The sequence below is a fragment of the Ranitomeya variabilis genome, chromosome 1 (assembly GCF_051348905.1).
Source record: "Ranitomeya variabilis isolate aRanVar5 chromosome 1, aRanVar5.hap1, whole genome shotgun sequence".
NCBI classification, from domain to species: Eukaryota; Metazoa; Chordata; class Amphibia; order Anura; family Dendrobatidae; genus Ranitomeya; species Ranitomeya variabilis.
The window spans coordinates 1025825134-1025846731 of NC_135232.1; the positions used below are offsets into that span (position 1 = coordinate 1025825134).

Genomic DNA, 21598 nt, shown 5'->3' on the forward strand with positions numbered 1-21598 from the left:
AGTATCTCAATTCGCAGACACGTAATAATTCACTCATTTCTGTATGATAATTGGCCAGTGTTCACAAAGGGGGTCAACAATAAAATTATTGTTTGTTTGTGATGCTGTAAAAATAATTATTGGTGGCATGGCTGATACGTTTATGCTACTCATAGTGGTATGTTCACTTGGCATTGCTCCCAGGAGAATAGCAAGGTCTTGTTCATTGATGTAGATTGTGCTAGAAGTCATGGGCTGTATTAAGAGTATTAAGAAATACAAGACATACAGTACTATGCTGCACCACAATCTATATGGAAACTGTATATAGAGATTAACCCAGCCCCTAAATAATAATCAATATGAAATATTACTACTATACAGTAAATGAATAATACCACTAAACCATTACTGGATAAAAGCACCATAGTATCATTGGATGACACCCCACAGTTATAGAACAGAAGCAGCATCCTGCTGATAAATAATACTGCCATACCAGACAGTGTACCGTAAGTGAATACTAATAATATACTGAGACAAACTACACTAATTGTGCAGTTGTCAGATACCGCACAGACACTCTGTGCAATATTAATATTAATATTTATTTGCACCATTTCTCATCTAGGTTCAGGTTTCTGTCTGTGAAAATGGGCAGGGTTTACTTTGCTAGACATTTTAGACACTTTTATGACTTGCGCTAATTTTTGGTGCAAGTTCACTGCCCAGGTGATATAGATGACTTGGCTAGAAAAAAAATACTATATTAACATTTGTCTAATGTCTGAAAAAAATTTTTTCCTCTACTCTGAAAGGTATTTTTTAAAATATTTATACAATTGATTTATGAGGTTTTTAATTGCTGCAATGATTTTTTATGGAATTATATGGTATGTACACAGTGTTTTTTTTACTTTATAGGGTTCAAGACAAGTTCACAATAATTTGATATTTGGCACATTTGAACGCTTTTGAATGTGCAAATGATTTTTTTTCTCACATTTCTTTATATTGGCCAACATTCTCTTTATCCACAATAAATCTGTATTATCCACTGTCTAAAGGTCTGAAGACCTTCACACATCCCCAAAAAGTGATGTAAAAATGACAGACAACGCATAACCCCCAATAAATAGAGCAGAAGTGCATTCTTGACTGCTGCTCCATTTAAATTCCTACAGTTTATGAGTAAAACAAATAATGAGAAAAACCCTTTCGAGATCATCCCATAATAACAGTAAACAAATACCGTAAGTCATAAAACCTTCAATTTTCTTAATAAGATTATCCACACTCTTTATAGATATCATATACCATTTTGAACACCCTTTCTTGATCTCACCTCCCCCTTATTCTTTATATTCAAAGCAATTATTAAAATAATTTAAAAAAAATAAAACCAGATGTGACATTAAAACTTTATTTTAGCTGCATCAACCATATTTTCATAGTTCTATAAGACAGTGCTGCATAGTGTAAGCTGTTCAGTAAAGTACAGAGCATCTTTCTTGATTGAAAAAAAATTCACTAGATATAAATATGTCATTATGCAAAATCAAATCCTGAATACAAATTCATAATGACATTATAGAAATTAACTGTGGAAAACATAAATTACAACTTAGATAATGAGTTGTAAGTCATTAAAGAGGTTTTCCAGGAGTTATGTATTGGGAAAGTAGCGACTACAATCTTAAAGGCAAGTCTAGCTTGCCCTTCATTGTTTACCAACACTTGTCTTTATTGGCAGCCATGTCTCGTAAGATTGAATTAGGCAGCGCTGCAATATCAGGCACGGTTATATTCAAACACTCTGTGTAAGGGACTTCCTTCTCTTACTCTATGCTTCCTACTCCACTAATGAGACTGGAGAATTTCCATAGACAGACTGCCTTACTATAGTGTTGAGATCTTGCTGAGCAGCAGTTGAAAGCATCTTCTAAAGAGGCATGGGTTGGACACGGAAACAGCACTACAGAATAATAATTCTGAGAAAAGGAAGAAAACTAACAATGAAGTATATTACTAAAGTTAATAACTTTGCAATGGCTGGAAGATAATTAAATTAAAAAAAGTTTAGGTTATCTAAGTGAAGACTACCAAGCTGCAATACCCACTACATCTGGTTGTTGTGGAGCACTACAGCCTCTTCAAGCAGCTAATTGGATCAACAAAAATCAAACTCTTGCTGATCTAATAGGATAGGTATTTAACATTCCCTCTAAAGCCCATTTAACACCTGGAAAATTTCTTTAAGAAGAAAGTAAATAGATCGCAAATGAATTATTTGAAAATTGATGGGGAAGATGCTACATAAACAAAATGGCTTATAGGAATGAATGTTAATTTCTAAACAATGTTTCAAAATAACTGTTACAGGTTGTTGTTTTTTTTGCTCCAATTTTCCAAATACAATATTTTCACAAACGTGAGTTTCACCTACAGCACATTAGTTTCATCACTTTCATTAGTGAGAAGTCTTAGAAGAACAGGACATGAGATATAGGCAGGTGGATGGTTTTCCAGTGCTATGGAATTATAAGCTCCGCCACCATCAGACAACCTCTGGTCCCCTACAGCTGAAAGACCACCATTATGGGAATGTAAAAGAACAATCTAGGTGTTAATTTAGGAATATAATAGACCTTTAAGCAGTATTTGCCAATGGTGTGGTTGCAGTAGAATGGCTCTCTTTCTTACAAGTGTGCTCTAGAAAAGATTTGTAGTTGATGCGGCCATCCATATTCTGGTCATATTTGGACATGATGTGAAAAACCTCATCTTCATCAAGTACAAAGTTGCAGAGCTTCAAAACAGATCTAAATTCTGGAAGAGATAAGTAGCCGCTGCTGTCCATGTCCAACTTCTTGAAAGCTCTGCGTAGAGTCTTCCATTCTCCTTTCAGCTGTGTATTAAAAAAGATGGAAGTTTAAACCCTCGTGTAAACGTGGAAACCTTTTACTATTTAAACGGGTTGTCCATTACTTGGGCAACCCCTTCTAAATCGCTAGGTTTCACCCCAGTGAAATAATAACACAGGCCGGGGTCACACTGGCGAGTGCAATGTGAGAAACTCGCGCGAGTCTCTCGCCTCAATACCCGGCACTGCCGCCGGCACTCAGGACATGAGTGTGTGGCTGCATGTATTTCTATGCAGCTGCACGCTCCAGTCCCGAGTGCCGGCGGCAGTGCCGGGTATTGATGTGAGAGACTCACGCAAGTTTCTCACATTGCACTCGCAAGTGTGACCCCGGCCTTATACTCACCCCCAGTGCCGATGCCGTTCCATCAGTGTTGGTACTGTTTATCCAGGGGATCGCATGACATTGTTATGTCACATGATCCCTGTGGGCAATCAGCGCTGGCTTCACTCTTGTTCCCTATGGATGTCATTGACATTCGAAGGAACAGAAAGCTACGGCTGCTCTCTCACTTCCTCCAGATGTCTTAATGTGTCAGAAGCAGGGGAGGAGAGTGAAGCCAGGGCCAATTGGCTACAGGAATCACGTGAAATTGATCCCTGGGAGAGCTAGGATCATCACTATTGGAACCGTGCCAGCACTAGAGGTGAGTATAAGTGTTATTATTTTACTGGGGGAAGAATAGGGATTGAGAAGGGGTTATTCGAGTACTGGACAACCCCTTTAACGATTTCCAAGTGAATGGTGAACAGATCTAAAAACTCAGTTTAATTATAAACCTAATTACTAAGATGTGGAAGAATAAGGGGATCTGAATTGGATCTACATTTTTACATGTTCACGGTAAACAACACTCAAATATATTATAAATATGGAGCTGACAAGCAAGCTCTGTGGTGTGCAAAGGAGTTTTGAGGGATATATAAATAAAGGATATTTAATATATGATTAAAAGATCTGCAACTTTCTAACATTTATTTTTTTCAGTTCCTCAACATATTTAAGATCTTTTCTAGCTGTGACCTAATACAGTGGGAAAATAAGTATTTGATACACTGCAGATTTATAAAGTAATTTTTATTGTAGGTACTCTTCAAATGTGAGAGACAGATTCTTAACCCTTTACCGACCTTGGAAGTACTCAGTACGTGATGTGTTGTGAATTTGGATTCTGGGCTCCCCCGGTGGCCGCTTGTGGAATTGGACTTGTCATCCTCTTTCCTGTTTCACCTGATTCCATCAGTAGTGGGTGTCGCTATTTAAGCTCATTTCTCTGGTGGTTTCTTGCCGGTCAACAATGTTATCTGATGCCTCTCAGTGCTTGTTCCTGCTTCTAGACAACTACTGATAAGTTGGACTTTTGTCCATGTTTTGTTTTGCCTATTTGTTCCAGTTCGCAGCTGAAGTTTTGTTACTGTGTCTGGAAAGCTCTCGTCGATCAGGGATTGCTACTCTGGCGTTATGAGTTAATGCCAGAGTTTAAGGTAATCTCTGGATGGTGTTTTGTTAGTATTTTTCTGCTGACCATGAAAGTATACTATCTGTCTTCTGCTATCTAGTAAGCGGACCTCAAATTTGCTAAGACTATTTTCCTGCTGCGTTTGTTGTTTCATCTGAACTCACCGTCATTATATGTGGGGGGCTACTGTCTTCTTTGGAATATTTCTCTAGAGGTGAGCCAGGTCTTATATTTCCCTCTGCTAGCTATTTAGGTCTTAGGCCAGAGCTGGGCATCTAGCGATAAATAGGAAATGCTACCTGGCTATTTCTAGTTCCGCGGCAGGCTTAGTTCATGGTCAGTATAGTTCCATCTTCCGAGAGCTTGTCCCTCTATAGGCTTGCTATGATCTCTGCCTGCAGAGATCATGACAGTTTGACCGGCCCATAAAGTGTTAAAGACCCAGGTTGAGAAAGGAGAGTTATAAGAAGTCTGCTGGAATTTTTTTTTTTTTTTTCCTCCAGTCTGCCTTGCTGCAGTCTTTTTTCTCTCTCTCCTCCTAATCTCTGTATGCTCTGTGTGCACCTGACAATAATGGATCTCCAGAGTGTAACTGCGGGTTTGAATAATCTCATCACGAAAGTACAAAATTTACAAGATTTTGTGGTACATGCTCCGGTATCTGAGCCGAGAATTCCTTTGCCGGAGTTCTTCACAGGGAATAGAGATAGCTTCCAGAATTTCCGAAATAATTGTAAGCTTTATTTGTCCCTGAAGTCTCGTTCAGCTGGAGACCCTGCTCAGCAGGTTAGGATTGTGATTTCCTTGCTCAGGGGTGACCCTCAAGATTGGGCCTTCTCATTGCCAGCAGGGGATCCTGCGTTACGCGATGTGGATGCGTTTTTTCTGGCCTTGGGCTTGCTTTATGAGGAACCTCATTTGGAACTTCAGGCAGAAAAAACTTTGATGGCACTATCTCAGGGGCAAGACGAAGCTGAAGTTTTCTGCCAAAAATTCCGTAAATGGTCTGTGCTTACTCAGTGGAATGAGTGCGCCTTGGCGGCAACTTTCAGAGAAGGTCTCTCTGATGCCGTTAAGGATGTTATGGTGGGGTTCCCTTTGCCTGCAGGTCTGAATGAGTCCATGACAATGGCTATTCAGATTGATAGGCGTCTGCGGGAGCGCAAACCTATGCACCATCTGGCGGTGTCTATGGAAAAGACGCCAGAAAGTATGCAGTGTGATAGAATTCTGTCCAGGAGCGAGCGACAGAATTTTAGACGGAAGAATGGATTGTGTTTCTATTGTGGGGATTCTACTCATGTTATATCGGCATGCTCTAGGCGTACAAAGAAGCTTGATAAGTCTGTTTCCATTGGCACTATTCAGTCTAAGTTTATTTTGTCTGTAACCCTGATTTGCTCTTTGTCATCCATTGCCACGGACGCCTATGTTGACTCTGGCGCCGCTCTGAGTCTTATGGATTGGTCCTTTGCCAATCGTTGTGGTTTTGATTTAGAGCCTTTGGAGACTCTTATTCCTCTGAAGGGGATTGACTCCACCCCATTGGCTAATAATAAACCACAATACTGGACACAAGTAACCATGCGTATCAATCCGGATCACCAGGAGATTATTCGTTTCCTGGTGCTGTATAATTTACATGACGATTTGGTACTGGGATTGCCATGGTTGCAGTCTCACAACCCAGTCTTGGACTGGAGAGCTATGTCTGTGTTGAGCTGGGGATGTAAGGGTATTCATGGGGACGTACCTTTGGTTTCTATTTCGTCGTCCATTCCCTCTGAAGTCCCTGAGTTCCTCTCTGATTATCAAGACGTCTTTGACGAACCCAAGCTTGGGTCGTTACCTCCGCACCGTGAGTGCGATTGTGCCATAGATTTGATACCGGGTTGTAAATATCCAAAGGGTCGTTTGTTTAATTTGTCTGTGCCGGAACATGCTGCTATGCGGGAATATATAAAGGAGTCTTTGGAAAAGGGACTTATTCGTCCATCTTCTTCTCCCTTGGGAGCTGGGTTTTTCTTTGTCTCAAAAAAAGACGGCTCTTTGAGACCATGTATTGATTATCGGCTTCTGAATAAGATCACTGTTAAGTATCAATACCCATTGCCATTGCTTACTGATTTGTTTGCTCGTATAGAGGGTGCTAAGTGGTTCTCTAAAATTGATCTTCGTGGGGCGTATAATTTGGTGCGGATCAGGCAGGGGGATGAGTGGAAGACCGCATTTAATACGCCCGAGGGCCACTTTGAGTATTTGGTCATGCCTTTTGGTCTTTCTAATGCCCCTTCAGTTTTCCAGTCTTTTATGCATGATATTTTCCGCGATTTTCTGGATAAATTTATGATAATATATCTGGATGATATTCTGATTTTTTCTGATGACTGGGACTCTCATGTCCAGCAGGTCAGGAGAGTTTTTCAGGTTCTGCGGTCTAATTCTTTATGTGTGAAGGGGTCTAAGTGCGTTTTTGGGGTCCAGAAAATTTCCTTTTTGGGGTATATTTTTTCTCCCTCTTCCATTGAGATGGATCCCGTCAAGGTGCAAGCTATTTGTGACTGGACTCAGCCCTCCTCTCTTAAGGGTCTTCAGAGATTTTTGGGCTTTGCCAACTTTTACCGCCGATTTATTGCTGGTTTTTCGGATGTCGTTAAACCACTGACTGATTTGACCAGACAAGGCGCTGATGTTGCTAATTGGTCCCCTCATGCTGTAGAGGCCTTTCAGGAGCTTAAGCGCCGTTTTGCCTCTGCCCCTGTGTTGCGTCAGCCTGATGTGAATCTGCCTTTTCAGGTTGAGGTTGACGCTTCGGAGATCGGAGCTGGGGCAGTGTTGTCGCAGAAAGGTTCCGACTGCTCCGTCATTAGGCCTTGTGCCTTCTTTTCTCGCAAATTTTCGCCCGCAGAGCGGAATTATGATGTTGGGAATCGGGAGCTTTTGGCCATGAAGTGGGCGTTTGAGGAGTGGCGCCATTGGCTCGAGGGGGCTAGGCATCAGGTGGTGGTATTGACTGACCACAAAAATTTGATTTATCTTGAGACTGCCAGACGCCTGAATCCTAGACAGGCGCGCTGGTCTTTATTTTTTTCTCGCTTTAATTTTGTGGTGTCATACCTACCGGGTTCTAAGAATGTTAAGGCAGATGCCCTTTCTAGGAGTTTTGACCCGGACTCTCCTGGTAATTCTGAACCCACAGGTATCCTTAGGGAGGGAGTAATTTTGTCGGCCGTTTCTCCTGATCTGCGGCGGTCCTTGCAAGAGTTTCAGGCGGATAGACCGGATCGTTGTCCGCCTGATAGACTGTTTGTTCCGGATGATTGGACCAGCAGAGTCATCTCTGAGGTACATTCTTCTGCATTGGCAGGTCATCCCGGAATTTTTGGTACCAGGGATTTGGTGGCAAGATCCTTCTGGTGGCCTTCTCTGTCACGAGATGTGCGAGTCTTTGTGCAGTCATGTGACGTTTGTGCTCGGGCCAAGTCTTGTAGTTCTCGGGCTAGCGGACTGCTGTTGCCCTTGCCTATTCCTAAGAGGCCTTGGACACACATCTCGATGGATTTTATTTCAGATCTGCCTGTTTCCCAGAAGATGTCTGTCATCTGGGTGGTCTGTGACCGTTTCTCTAAAATGGTCCATTTGGTTCCTCTGCCCAAGTTGCCTTCTTCTTCTGAGTTGGTTCCTCTGTTTTTTCAGAATGTTGTCCGATTGCACGGTATTCCTGAGAATATTGTTTCTGACAGAGGTACCCAATTTGTGTCTAGATTTTGGCGGGCATTCTGTGCTAGGATGGGCATAGATTTGTCTTTTTCATCTGCTTTTCACCCTCAGACTAATGGCCAGACCGAGCGGACTAATCAGACCCTTGAGACATATCTGAGGTGTTTTGTCTCTGCTGACCAGGATGATTGGGTTGCTTTTTTGCCATTGGCAGAGTTCGCCCTCAATAATCGGGCCAGTTCTTCCACCTTGGTGTCCCCGTTTTTCTGTAATTCGGGGTTTCACCCTCGATTTTCCTCCGGTCAGGTGGAATCCTCGGATTGTCCTGGAGTGGATGCGGTGGTGGAGAGATTGCATCACATCTGGGGGCAGGTTATGGACAATTTGAAGTTGTCCCAGGAGAAGACTCAGCGTTTTGCCAACCGTCATCGTCGTGTTGGTTCTCGGCTTTGTGTTGGAGATTTAGTGTGGTTGTCTTCTCGTTTTGTCCCTATGAGGGTCTCTTCTCCTAAGTTTAAACCTCGGTTCATCGGCCCTTATAGAATATTGGAGATTCTTAATCCTGTTTCTTTCCGTTTGGACCTCCCTGCGTCCTTTTCCATTCATAACGTTTTTCATCGGTCGTTATTGCGCAGGTATGAGGTACCTGTTGTACCTTCTGTTGAGCCTCCTGCTCCGGTGTTGGTTGAGGGTGAGTTGGAGTACGTTGTGGAGAAAATTTTGGACTCTCGTGTTTCCAGACGGAAACTCCAGTATCTGGTCAACTGGAAGGGTTACGGCCAGGAGGATAATTCTTGGGTCAATGCATCTGATGTTCATGCTTCTGATCTTGTTCGTGCCTTCCATAGGGCTCATCCTGGTCGCCCTGGTGGATCTGGTGAGGGTTCGGTGCCCCCTCCTTGAGGGGGGGGTACTGTTGTGAATTTGGATTCTGGGCTCCCCCGGTGGCCGCTTGTGGAATTGGACTTGTCATCCTCTTTCCTGTTTCACCTGATTCCATCAGTAGTGGGTGTCGCTATTTAAGCTCATTTCTCTGGTGGTTTCTTGCCGGTCAACAATGTTATCTGATGCCTCTCAGTGCTTGTTCCTGCTTCTAGACAACTACTGATAAGTTGGACTTTTGTCCATGTTTTGTTTTGCCTATTTGTTCCAGTTCGCAGCTGAAGTTTTGTTACTGTGTCTGGAAAGCTCTCGTCGATCAGGGATTGCTACTCTGGCGTTATGAGTTAATGCCAGAGTTTAAGGTAATCTCTGGATGGTGTTTTGTTAGTATTTTTCTGCTGACCATGAAAGTATACTATCTGTCTTCTGCTATCTAGTAAGCGGACCTCAAATTTGCTAAGACTATTTTCCTGCTGCGTTTGTTGTTTCATCTGAACTCACCGTCATTATATGTGGGGGGCTACTGTCTTCTTTGGAATATTTCTCTAGAGGTGAGCCAGGTCTTATATTTCCCTCTGCTAGCTATTTAGGTCTTAGGCCAGAGCTGGGCATCTAGCGATAAATAGGAAATGCTACCTGGCTATTTCTAGTTCCGCGGCAGGCTTAGTTCATGGTCAGTATAGTTCCATCTTCCGAGAGCTTGTCCCTCTATAGGCTTGCTATGATCTCTGCCTGCAGAGATCATGACAGTGATGATCGGTGGGTACTTACCGACTTTAGACGTCCTGTTTAGGCACATCAGGGCTCTCCAAATGTCATATGGCGTCTGCTAATTATTCCCGCAAATTTTGCATTCAGTCAAATGGCGCTCCTTCCCTTCCAAGCCGTGCCATGCGCCCAAACAGTGGTTTTCCCCCTCATATGGGGTATCGACATGCTCATGTCAAATTGCTCAACAAATGGCATGTTAAAGTTAAATGTTCATTTTTTTCCTTCAACATTCTAAAAATTCATGTTAAGCAACTGAAGTGTTAATAAACTTATTGAATGTGGTTTTTAGCACCTTGAGGGGTGCAATTTTGAGGCTGGTGTCACTTTCGGGTTATTTTTCCTCATATAGACCCCCCAAATCACTTTAATTGTAATGTGCTTTCTGAAAAAATGGCTTTGTAAATTTTGTTGAAAAAATGAGAAATTGTCAACTTTTAACCCTTATAACTTCCTAACAAAAAAATTGTTTCAAAAATTGTGCTGATGTAAAGTAGACATGTGGGAAATATTATTTATTAACTATTTTGTGTGACATGTCTCTCTGTTTTAAGGGCATACAAATTAAAAGTTTGAAAATGCAAAATTTTTGCCAAATTTCAGTTTTTACACAAATAAATGCAAGCTATATAGACATTTTTTTGTGTCAATAAAAACATTCTCAGAATCAGTGTGATCTGTTAAAGTGTTCCAGAATTATTACTACATAAAGTGTAAAATTTGGCTTGGTCATGAAGGTGCAAACAGTGTTGGGGTGTAAAGGGGTTAAAAAAATCACATTCTATGATTTTTTACATGAGTAAACAGCATTTTATTGCATGAAATAAGTATTTGATATAGTAGAAAAACAGAACTTAATATTTGGTACAGAAACATTTGTTTGCAATTACAGAGGTCAGATGTTTCCTGTAGTTCTTGACCAACTTTGCACACACTGCAGCAGTCATTTTGGCCCACTCCTCCATACAGATCTTCTCCAGATCTTTCAGGTTTCGTGTCTGTTGCTGGGCAACATTGAGTTTCATCTCCCTCAAAAGATTTTCTATTGGGTTCAGGTCTGGAGATTGACTAGGCTACTGAAGGACCTTGAAATGCTTCTTACAGAGCCATTCCATAGTTGAGCTGGCTGTGTATTTTGGGTAATTGTCATGCTGGAAGACCCAGCCATGACCCATCTGCAATGCTCTTACTGAGGGAAGAAGGTTGTTGTCCAAAATCTCACAATACATGACCCCACCCATCCTTCCTTTAATACAGTGCGGTCGTCCTGTCCCCTTTGTAGAAAAGCAACCCCAAAGAATTGTTTCCCCCTCCATGCTTCGTGGTTGGGACGGTGTTCTTGGGGTTGTACTCATCCTTTCTTTTCCTCGAAACACAGACAGTGGAGTTAGATTTTGGTCTCATCTGACCATATGACCTTCTCCCATAATTCCTTGGGATCATCCAGATGGTCATTGGTGAGCTTCAAACAGGCCTGGACATGTGCTGGCATGAGCAGAGGAACCTTGTGTGCCCTGCAGGATTGTAATCCATTTCGACATAGTGTGTTACTAATGGTAATGTTGTGACTGTGGTCCCAGCTCTCTTTAGGTCATTGACAAGGTCCACCAGGTCCTCTCATGTAGTTCTGGGCTCATTCCTAACCTTTCTCAGAATCATCTTTTTCCCCATGAGGTGAGATCTTGCATGGAGCCCCAGATGGCGGAAGATTGAAAGTAATCTTGTGTTTCTTCCATTTTCTAATAGTTGTGCCAACAGTTTTTGCTTTCTTACCAAGCTGTTTGCCTATAGTCTTGTAGCCCATCCCAGCCTTGTGGAGATCCATAATTTTGTCCGTGGTATCCTAAGATAGTTCTTTGGTCTTGGCCATGGTGGAGAGGTTGCAGTGTGATTGATTGAGTGTGTGAACTGGTTTCATTTATACAGGTAATGAGTTCAAACAGGTGCAATTTATACAGGTAATGAGTGTAGAGTAGGAGGGATTCTTAAAGAAAAACTAACAGGTCTGTGCTAGCCAGAATTCTTGCTGGTTGGTAGGTGATCAATACTTATTTCATGCAATAAAATGCAATTTAATTATTTAAAAATCATGCAATGCGATTTTCTACTTTTTATTTTTAGATTCTGTCTCTCCCAGTTGAAGTGTATCTACGATAAAAATTACAGACCGCTCCATTCTTTGTAGGTGAGAAAACTTGCAAAATCGGCAGTGTATCAAATATTTATTTTCCCCACTGTATATTGTACATCCAAGAATTAATTCAATTCTATGTAGTGAAACAATCCTCTATGACACTCTACTTCAAATTGTTTGTAACTACTTATCAGTTAGGTATGAAAAAAACATTTTTTTATTAGAAACTTGCTAAACTTTTCATTATACGATTGTTAACCTTACTCTACATGGTTCAAAACATATATTTAAATGAATAAATTATAGAATATAATGTTATTAACATAACAGAAAGAGCATGAGTTGACCTAAAGTATTAGTTATATAATGAAATGAGGGTAGTAATCCAGTAACGAAAGGTTAATAAGGCAGCATTTCTCATTCTTTAGCAGCATTACAAAGCCCAATCAGGCCCCCTTCATAAATATATGAGACTTTAGCAGCATTAAACAAATACATGTTCTTTCCATCTTGTCTTTAACTAGAACACAACATGGAAACTGATGGAGGAACTGATCATATTGTTTCCACCTGACCATCAGCTATTGTGCTGGTCACGAGGTTGTACCAGTGCCAGATGGATATTACCAAAAAAGTCTGAAGAGACCTAATGTATTTTTGATTTAGGTCTGGTATCAGTTGTGATCAGTCGAGTTGCCTCAAGCTCAAATAACTGAGACTGATGCAACTGACATATCTGAACGCTGCCTTAGGGTGAAACATATTTTTCAGCAGGCCAAAAACATCCTATTTTAAGCAGAGGGTGGACCTTTACTTTGGCATTTTTGTGAAGTGTTTTCTTACTGATGTTTTTTTTTACTGGACTTTTTTTTTTTTAAATCAATTCAACAATTAAGAAACCGCTAGTGGCTTTTGAAGTGAAATGCTGTTTGACTGCTGGTATACTGTTCTTATAGTGTAATGTATTGATAATTTTATTCCAGATGTAAAGGGACTAATATCTTCAAAAAATTGTCCCTTAGCAAGAGACCTGGTGGCACTGTGTAAAGCCATCCGTGGTAACGCAACAGAGCCCTGATCTCAATATCAGGAATCAGTCTGTCTGGAATTACATGAAAAGACAGAAGTATTTGCTCAAACCTGACATTCACAGAGGTTCTGTGGTTAGTTCTCCAAGTTGTATGGAACAACTTTCCTGCTGAGTTCTTTCAATATCTGTGTTGTACCTTGAAGAATTGATGCTTTGAAGCCATTTATACTGCAAAGTGTGGGCCTGGCAGGGATTCAGCCTATGAGCTGCCTGATAATATTCTAGAATGTTTTGGTCCTTATAGTTGGTCACAGGAAACTTCGCTCTTTAAGAATACTATATGTTGCCTTTCTTCAAAAGCTAATTTTATGGCTAAAATTTTCTTGGACAAGTGTCCACAGGGATGGTTTCTGGCTCCAAAGTCTTTTTGTGAGAGAACTTTGCAATCACCTGTAGCAGAGGCATACACTTCAAGAAAGAACAGTGTATGGATATCAGCATGACTAAGGACAGGAACAGTAGAAAAATAAAATTTAAGTTAGTGGAAGGCTTAATAGCAGAAGCTGACTAGTTCAGGGAGTTTTCTCCACAACCAAACCTAACTAAGAAGAGCGCTACGACTTAAGAGTAGTTTGAATGAGGCTTCATCAGAGAAAATGACTCTGCAGGATGTACAAGGATTGGACTGCAGAAAACTAGGGTAAAGATATTTTCTCTCATGAAGGCCAATCCGGACTATTTGGGATATCTGGAAGAATGAGTGTCTAGAGAAGAAAAGTTGTGTTATGCCAACAGTAAAACATCCTGAGACCATGAGTGGGGACTTCTGATACAATATAGTGGGTTCCCTCACAAATTTTCCTAAGAACACTGCCATGAATAAAGAATAGAATCTAATCATCCTCCAAGAGCAACTTCTCCCTATGATACAGGAGCAATTTGGTTATGAGCAATGCTTTTTCAACATGATAAACACCACATCCCAAGGCAAAAGTAGTAAATAAGTGACTTGGTGAACTAAACATTCACATTTTGGGTCCATGTCCAGGAAACTCTCCAGTTCTCAATCCCATATAGAATCTGTAGTCGATCTTCAAAAAGTGTGTGGCAAACCCCCCCAAAAGAAATAATGATTAACTCCACGCACTGATTAGACAAAAATGCGTAGTCATCAGTTAGGGTTTGGCTTAGAAGCTGATATCTAGCTGCCGGGGTGAAGTTCAGGAGGCTTGAAAAATAAGCAACAACATTGTAAATGTTGGGTCTTTTCATAAACTTTATGTATTTGTCAATAAAAGTTTCAAAACTTATGAAATGCTCAAAACTTTTGGCCACGACTGTATATGTTAGCCCTTGTGTATCAAACCTTTAGCTTTCAATTCCAGCAATCCCAAATTAAGTGACCAGATAATCATCCCATTGTCTCCTAACTGCTAGCAATGATAGTCACCATACGTTGCCTTCATTACATGCGCCAGTCACTTGTTATGTTACCATGACATGAAAATAACTATTAATATGGTCCTTGCGTAGTTTATACATCGCATGCACAGAATATGTTACTAATAATCACTGTAAATTTTTCTAAAGGGAAGCACCTTGAGCTGGAGCAGCAGGTCTTAAGAACAAGAGGTTAACCGAGGAAAGCTTAGTATTTCCATCCTTGAATAAAGGGAAGGAGGGCGATACATGCATGATGCAGTACTTTTCAGGACACACTATTTATCATTTCACACATGGCCAGCCATGCATATAATATAGGCGGGTGTCCAATGCAAATTGTCAAGACCTCATATCTGTCCTCTGTGAGCTTCTTTATATTAATACAAAACCTCAGCTAATCTGTCATTATTAAGGGACGCCCATTTTCAGTCTGCAGCAGGTACACCCTGCTTTATTTTACTGATTTGTTGGGTGTCCATTTCGAGTGTTTTACACAGCCATCAATAATTATGCACACATACAAAGCACAGTCTCGGGTAGGAACTGGATTAGAAATGTCTGGGCAGGGAACAGGTGGACGGAACAAGAGTTCATGCATTAGTAAAATTTACCAAACTGACCACCCAAAATAGTAACGTTAAGAAGAGTAATCTGTCCATGGAGGAAACGGAAAGAACGACTTAAGGCAAAATAAGACTTTTGGCTATCAAGATTGATTCACTGTTCGGCCTCATTCAGATATCGCTTCTTTTATCACATGTGAACAAAACGGACTGAATTTCATCAGGGTGCTGGATCATGTTTTCAACAGTTTGGTCCGTGCATCAGTTTTTACTATCAGAGTCTCATCAGTCATTTTTTTCTCTATATAAAAAAAATTAGCAAACCTCCACCACCTCTTGCAACGTTATTAACAGACACCACATGCATTGCACAATGAAGGCATTCATATGCTATCCATGATTTCCATGGACTCATACACTTATATGGGCGATTTTGAGCCATGACTTGGATTAAAAACAGACATGAATTTTTTGAGAACGGAAAAAAAACCTGAACACGTGATCAGCACCATAGGTTATAATGGGTAAATATTGTAACTGTGAAAAATGTAACTAGAAAATGTATGTGAAAAACAGATATCTGAATGAGGCCTTACAGTATTAAACTAGTTCTCTACATATGAGTGAATAGACATATGTACAGCTCTTCCTGTTCTATACCAGGCTGCAAACAGATCAGATGCCATGTTTAACGTGACAGGTATCCTTTATGGTAAGAGATGGCTCAAGACCGCCATATTTTACCAACAGACTGTCCTTTCCAGCCACTTTAGACTTCTCGTCTGGGCAAAGACATTTTAGAATGAAGCAAATCCAGCAGATGACCCAATGGTCATTTTACACAAGCAAATTTCTGCCATAGCAAGAACCAATCTATATGAGTCCATCTGCGTTCGTTTGAAGACCTGTTCACATTGGCCAACACAAACTTTACAGGGACAGAAGTTTTAGGAATTTTTGACTGCATGCACCATGAATATTATTGTCAGCATATCCCCAGGGGAGGTGCTCTAGACATTAATTTCTTATGGACACATGAGCTATCAAATCAGCTGACAGATGAGCACTTTGCTCGGCAGCTGGTAGGCAACATGTTTACATAGAGCGATGATTGTGAGCTAGCGCTGGTTCACCAATCAGCCATGTAAAATCACTTCCAGTCATTCACCAGCAACTACATCATGAACACAAATAGAAGTAGTAAAACATGAAGCATCAAGCAGCAGATTTACTATAAGTGTACAGAAATACAAGCAAGATCATTCCTGTAGGTTTGGGAACCATTCAATTTCTATCAATTAACTATAAAAACAGCAAATATGAATCATAAAGCTGATGATGTTCTATTTTCAAGAACACTTCATCGCCAACATATAGCACTGCTTACTTACATCTGACAATTTACAATCTGTGTTAAGTCTGACATAAAGGTTGGACTAGATACATTGCCTAAAAGGGTATTCTCACCTTGGATATTTAAAACGTAACTATTATTTTAATTAAATAATAATGTAGAGCAAGCTATTTTAATAATATTTCAAATATACTTTATTAATTGAATCCGAAAGAAAACCTTTCAAAAACATTCTACGAGATATCCCCTATGCTGTTTCTGAAGCTCCACACATACTGAATACGGCTTTCTATGGGTGGGGCCGAGCCTACAAATCGTACGCGTTCCTGGCTGGATTCCATGCATTTGTCAGTGCATCAGCAGGTTACCTCAGTGTTCGGCACAGTGCTGAGCTCTGTCAGCTGTCCACACACTGATCTTCTGCCTGTCAGCTGGTTCCTGTGTGCTCAGTGACATGGGCAGTTTTCCTCAGTATATAACACAAACACACAGAACAATCAGCTGATGGGGCAGAAGGAGCTCGGTGACATCGGCACTTCCCCTCAGTGTTACCACACAGCTCTTCTGCCTTGTCAGCTGGCTCCTGTGTGCTCAGTGATATGGGCAGTTTTCCTCAGTGTATAACACAAACACACAGAACAATCAGCTGATGGGGCAGAAGGAGCTCGGTGACATCGGCACTTCCCCTCAGTGTTACCACACAGCTCCTTCAGCCTTGTCAGCTGGCTCCTGTGTGCTCAGTGATATGGGCAGTTTTCCTCAGTGTATAACACAAACACACAAAACAATCAGCTGATGGGGCAGAAGGAGCTCGGTGACATCGGCACTTCCCCTCAGTGTTACCACACTGCTCCTTCAGCCTTGTCAGCTGGCTCCTGTGTGCTCAGTGACATCGGCACTTCCCAGTGTTGAAAGATTATTAGAATCGCATGCTCTACATTATGCTATAACTGTCATTTTAATTTTTATTAAAGAATAAGTATACAGCTCACATCAATCAACCAGCTGCTATTGTAACATGTGAGGCTCCTAAAACTGTATTAGACTGGTGAACACAGCAAATTGACTTCTTAACTGTGCTGCTCTAACTACATAGCCCTCTGCAGTGGCTCTGGGTGAGAATTTACCTTCTTGCGCATCCTGGACGTCAGCAATCCCAGGTCATTATCATGATTTTCAGTTAGATCTTCCTCTGACTGTGAACTCCGCATAACAGCTTCCATATTGGATTTAGTCTTCAAAGCTTGCCGGTGGGGCACAAAAGGTTTTAGGAATTCAATGTAGGAAATGCTAGAGTTTAGATAAATGAGGGAAAGCAAATAATTTAAAATACTAATAAATATCTTCATAAATATTTCTATATATATGTTTTTCACTGTGCTGGGATCTATTATAACATATGAACTGAATGTTGTGTTAAAACAAAATGGATAAAGCCCAAGACATTCTGCTCTGCACATGGCATTTGGATTTCTAGGAAATGTCCTGCATCACTCAAGAGTCCACTACAGTGGCTTTATTAGTTGCATCTGATTTTCTGTATATGTTGGGCGGCATACATAAGCCTTGGCAAGTAGGGCTTTTTCTATATTGGCTCAAACAAGCCATGCATTGAAAAGAAGAAATGTCTGAAGAAGCAGCAAAAGTAGAAAAAACGGTTTCTCATTCTGTAGGTGAGATTGCAAAGCATTTATCTCTCTTTTTAAGAACTCCCCTGTGCTAATGGCCACAGACCACATCAAAGTTGCGTTTATATATCAGCTGAGAAGAGTGCAGGAAAAGGCAGATAAGGACATTACAAAGTCTCTTCAGAATGAGCTCACTGACGGTACTCAGTTAACTCATTCTGCAGACAGCAGTCAGTGATACACAGTGCAACACTGAGGCTATAGTAGGTAAAATGCACAAAATGTTTAAACAAGCTCTCCTATTAATTTTTTTAATCCCTAAACATGTGTAACTGTAAATGTAGTGTAGTGTCAGTGTGTTAATATACTCACCGTGTTCTCAGGTATCCAGCACCATTCACACTGCGTTCTATGGCTTTCAACCCCTTCACGACATACACCGTACATGTACGGCGCATGTCGTGTCCCTCCCTTTGATGTGGGCTCCGGCGCTGAGCCCACATCTTTTCCGGCACATGTCAGCTGTTTGATAGCGAGACCCACGCATGCGCACTGGGAAGAACAGTCCTGCACAAGTGCACCTACAGTTAATTCAGGACAAGCCGATACCATTTACAAATGCGCCTGTGCACTAGCTAAGTTTATAGTATATGAGTCAGAAAATGTCCACCTATTAAGAGACCGCGGCCCAGAGATCACACAGCGTAGAGTAAACACGGTCGTCTTGTTAATGGCTAAATTTGACGTGCTTTTAATACAGCTGCGTTTCAGCGAGACCCACGCATGCGCATGAAAGAGAGCGATACAGCGCAGGCGCACTGACATCAATGCTCACCCGGCTAGTGCCACAGATAACTGCGCCTGCGCACGGACTACTGACGCACTTGGAGGACATATATTATCTCCCCAAAAAAAACCTCACATATGCCAAAACACTAGGGAAAAGAAGAATAATAATGAAGCTATCCCACAGATGGCACACATGTTTATTTGATGCCAAATGTACAGACAATGATCCATAGGTATAAAGAGGACGCATGCAGATGTGCCTGCGTGCAGAGTCCAAAAGTGAGGTCAGGCAGATAGTGTAAAAAGGGAAAAGGGAGGAAGGTCGTATCATGAACCTGGTAAACATAAACAAAACAATTTTTAGACAATTTTGAATTCTTGATTTTAAAATTTTTAAACATCCCTCAAAATATGCCTGCATGGGAAAAGAGGAGATCACATAACACATAGAAGGGCAATGAATCAGAGCATGTGAATAATACATAGCTTATTAGGGCGTATGGGTGGCTACTCAATGCATGTGTATTAACACACACAACCACGGATATATGTTTGTAAACATGTACATAGCCACGAAAAGTGCAGTTGCCCCAGATCCAGCTAGAGGGATGCCCCCAAAATCATGGTGGAAAGACCAAGAAGCGAAACAACCAGCAAATAGGAGGCACACCAAAAAGTATGTGCACACAGGTAAGGATCCAAAAGTTTAAGTACATACTTAAAATAATTAATCAAAGTCCATCCGCTGCAGGATGGCGAAGCTGGAGGGTTCTGAGCAGGCCATGATGATACAGACAGCTCGAAGAATCTCACCGCAAATATAAATGTGACTAGCTAAGAAAACCATTTGGGATGTACTCCGTAATAAATATCGACAGTGAATGGACAATAGAGATATTCTTAACGATGCCTGAGCATGCCCTAAAATGCAATAATGGGCGATCAAAGATTGTATTCACACCAAAATGGTATAATTAAAAACGTCAGCTTGGCACACAAAAAATAAGCCCTCACCCAGCCCCAAATCACGAAAAAAGGAGATGCTCCAATTCTTGGAAAATGGCACAATTTTATTTCACCATATAAATGAAGAACAACCTAGACATGTTTGGTATGTACGAATTCATAATGACCTAGAGAATCATAATGGCAGGTCAGTTTTAGCATTTGGTGAACATGGTAAAAAAAAAATCCAACAAACAGTTGTGGAATTACACTTTGTTTGCAATTTCACCGCACTTGGATTTTTTTCCCATTTTCAAGTACACAATATGGTAAAACCAATGGTGTTGTTTAAAAGTGCAACTCATCCCGCAAAAACCAAACCCTCACATGGCCATATTGATGGAAAATATAAAATAAAAAAGTTATTGCTCTGGGAAGAAGGGGAGCGAAACACAGAAACGCAAAAAGGAAAAAGGGTTGCTGTGTTAAGGGGTTAAAATGTAAATCTATGGAGTCTTAGAATGAGGCTCCCTATACTTACGTTGTAAGGCAGACTTCCTCACGTAAAAATCCCGGTGTGATCGGGAGAGTTGTAATTGCCGTTATGCAGGGTCAGTTTTAGACAAAGTGGGGCCTCAAATGCTAATATATTGCAACATCACACAGAAACACTTTGAAGTATAATGCAGCCCCGATACTGTATAATGCAGCCCCCATATAGTACATATAGTATAAAGCACTGCATAGTCCTCAATAGAGTATAATGCAGCTGCCCCATAGAATATAACACAGACCTCCTCAGAGTATAATTCAGCTGTCAGAGCATAATGCAGACCCACTCAGAGCATAATGAAGTCCCCCTCATAGAGTATAATGCAGACACCTCATAGAGTATAATGCAGTGTCCCTCAGAGTATAACACAGCCCCACTCATAGGTTGTAATGCAGCCACCTCAGAGTACAATGCAGGCTCCATAGAATATAATGCAGCCACTCCATACAGTATAATGCATCCCACTCAGAGTATAATGCAGCCCCCGCACACAGAGCATAATGCAAACCCCCTGTGTGCACCCGATGATAGGGGAGCTGATCACTTTTTCTTTATTACATTTATTACATATACTATAATGCACTGCACAGTCCTCAATAGATATAATGCAGCTGCTCCATAGAGTATAATGTGGACCCCTTCAGAGCATAATGCAGCCCCGTCAGAGAATAATGCAATCCCACTCAGAGCATAATGAAGTCCCCCTCAGAGCATAATACAGCCCCCCTCATAGAGTACAATGCAGCTCCCCTCATAGAGTATAATGCAGCCACCTCATAAAGTATAATGCAGCCACCTCATAGAGTATAATGCAGCCACCCCATAGAGTATAATGACTTCCACTCGTAGAGTACACGGTGAGCCATTTATATGGATACACCTAAATAAAATGGGAATGGTTGGTGATATCAACTTCCTGTTTGTGGCACATTAGTATATGGGAGGGGGGTAACTTTTCAAGATGGGTTGTGACCATGGTGGCCATTTTGAAGTCGGCCATATTGGATCCAACTTTTTATTTTCCAATGGGAAGAGGGTCATGTGATACATCAAACTTATTGAGAATTTCAAAAGAAAAACAATGGTGTGCTTGGTTTTAACGTAACTTTATTCTTTCATGAGTTATTTACAAGTTTATGACCACTTATAAAATGTGTTCAAAGTGCTGCCCATTATGTTGGATTGTCAATGCAACCCTCTTCTCCCACTCTTCACACACTGATAGCAACAGCTTATTGGTGACCTAGAGTCACCTCTGGTTCCAAGTAAAAAAATTGCAGCATTGACATAACTCAGACTGTACATTGTTTCCAGATGGGAGAGATTGGTGGAAACTACCTTGCAAAAATTTAAAAAAAAAAATCCAACCTAAGGGTAAAAAAAGGTAAAATAATCTGCAGATATTACTTTTTTTTTTTTTTAAGGGA

At 41.0% G+C, this 21598-nt stretch overlaps 1 protein-coding gene across 2 annotated transcripts in view; it reads right to left on the reverse strand.

The window, feature by feature from the left end:
• Nucleotides 1-1386: 1386 nt before the first annotated feature.
• Nucleotides 1387-21598, reverse strand: part of LOC143793030 (EF-hand calcium-binding domain-containing protein 6-like) — a 256139-nt gene continuing 235927 nt past the window's right edge. For both annotated transcript variants that reach the window (XM_077279600.1, XM_077279601.1), the window contains 2 exons: nt 17384-17546; nt 1387-2887 (listed from right to left, as the gene is read on the reverse strand). In XM_077279600.1, coding sequence (XP_077135715.1) covers nt 2630-2887; nt 17384-17546 — 421 coding nt within the window. In that variant the 3' untranslated portion in view covers nt 1387-2629. The remainder of the gene's footprint in view (nt 2888-17383; nt 17547-21598) is intronic.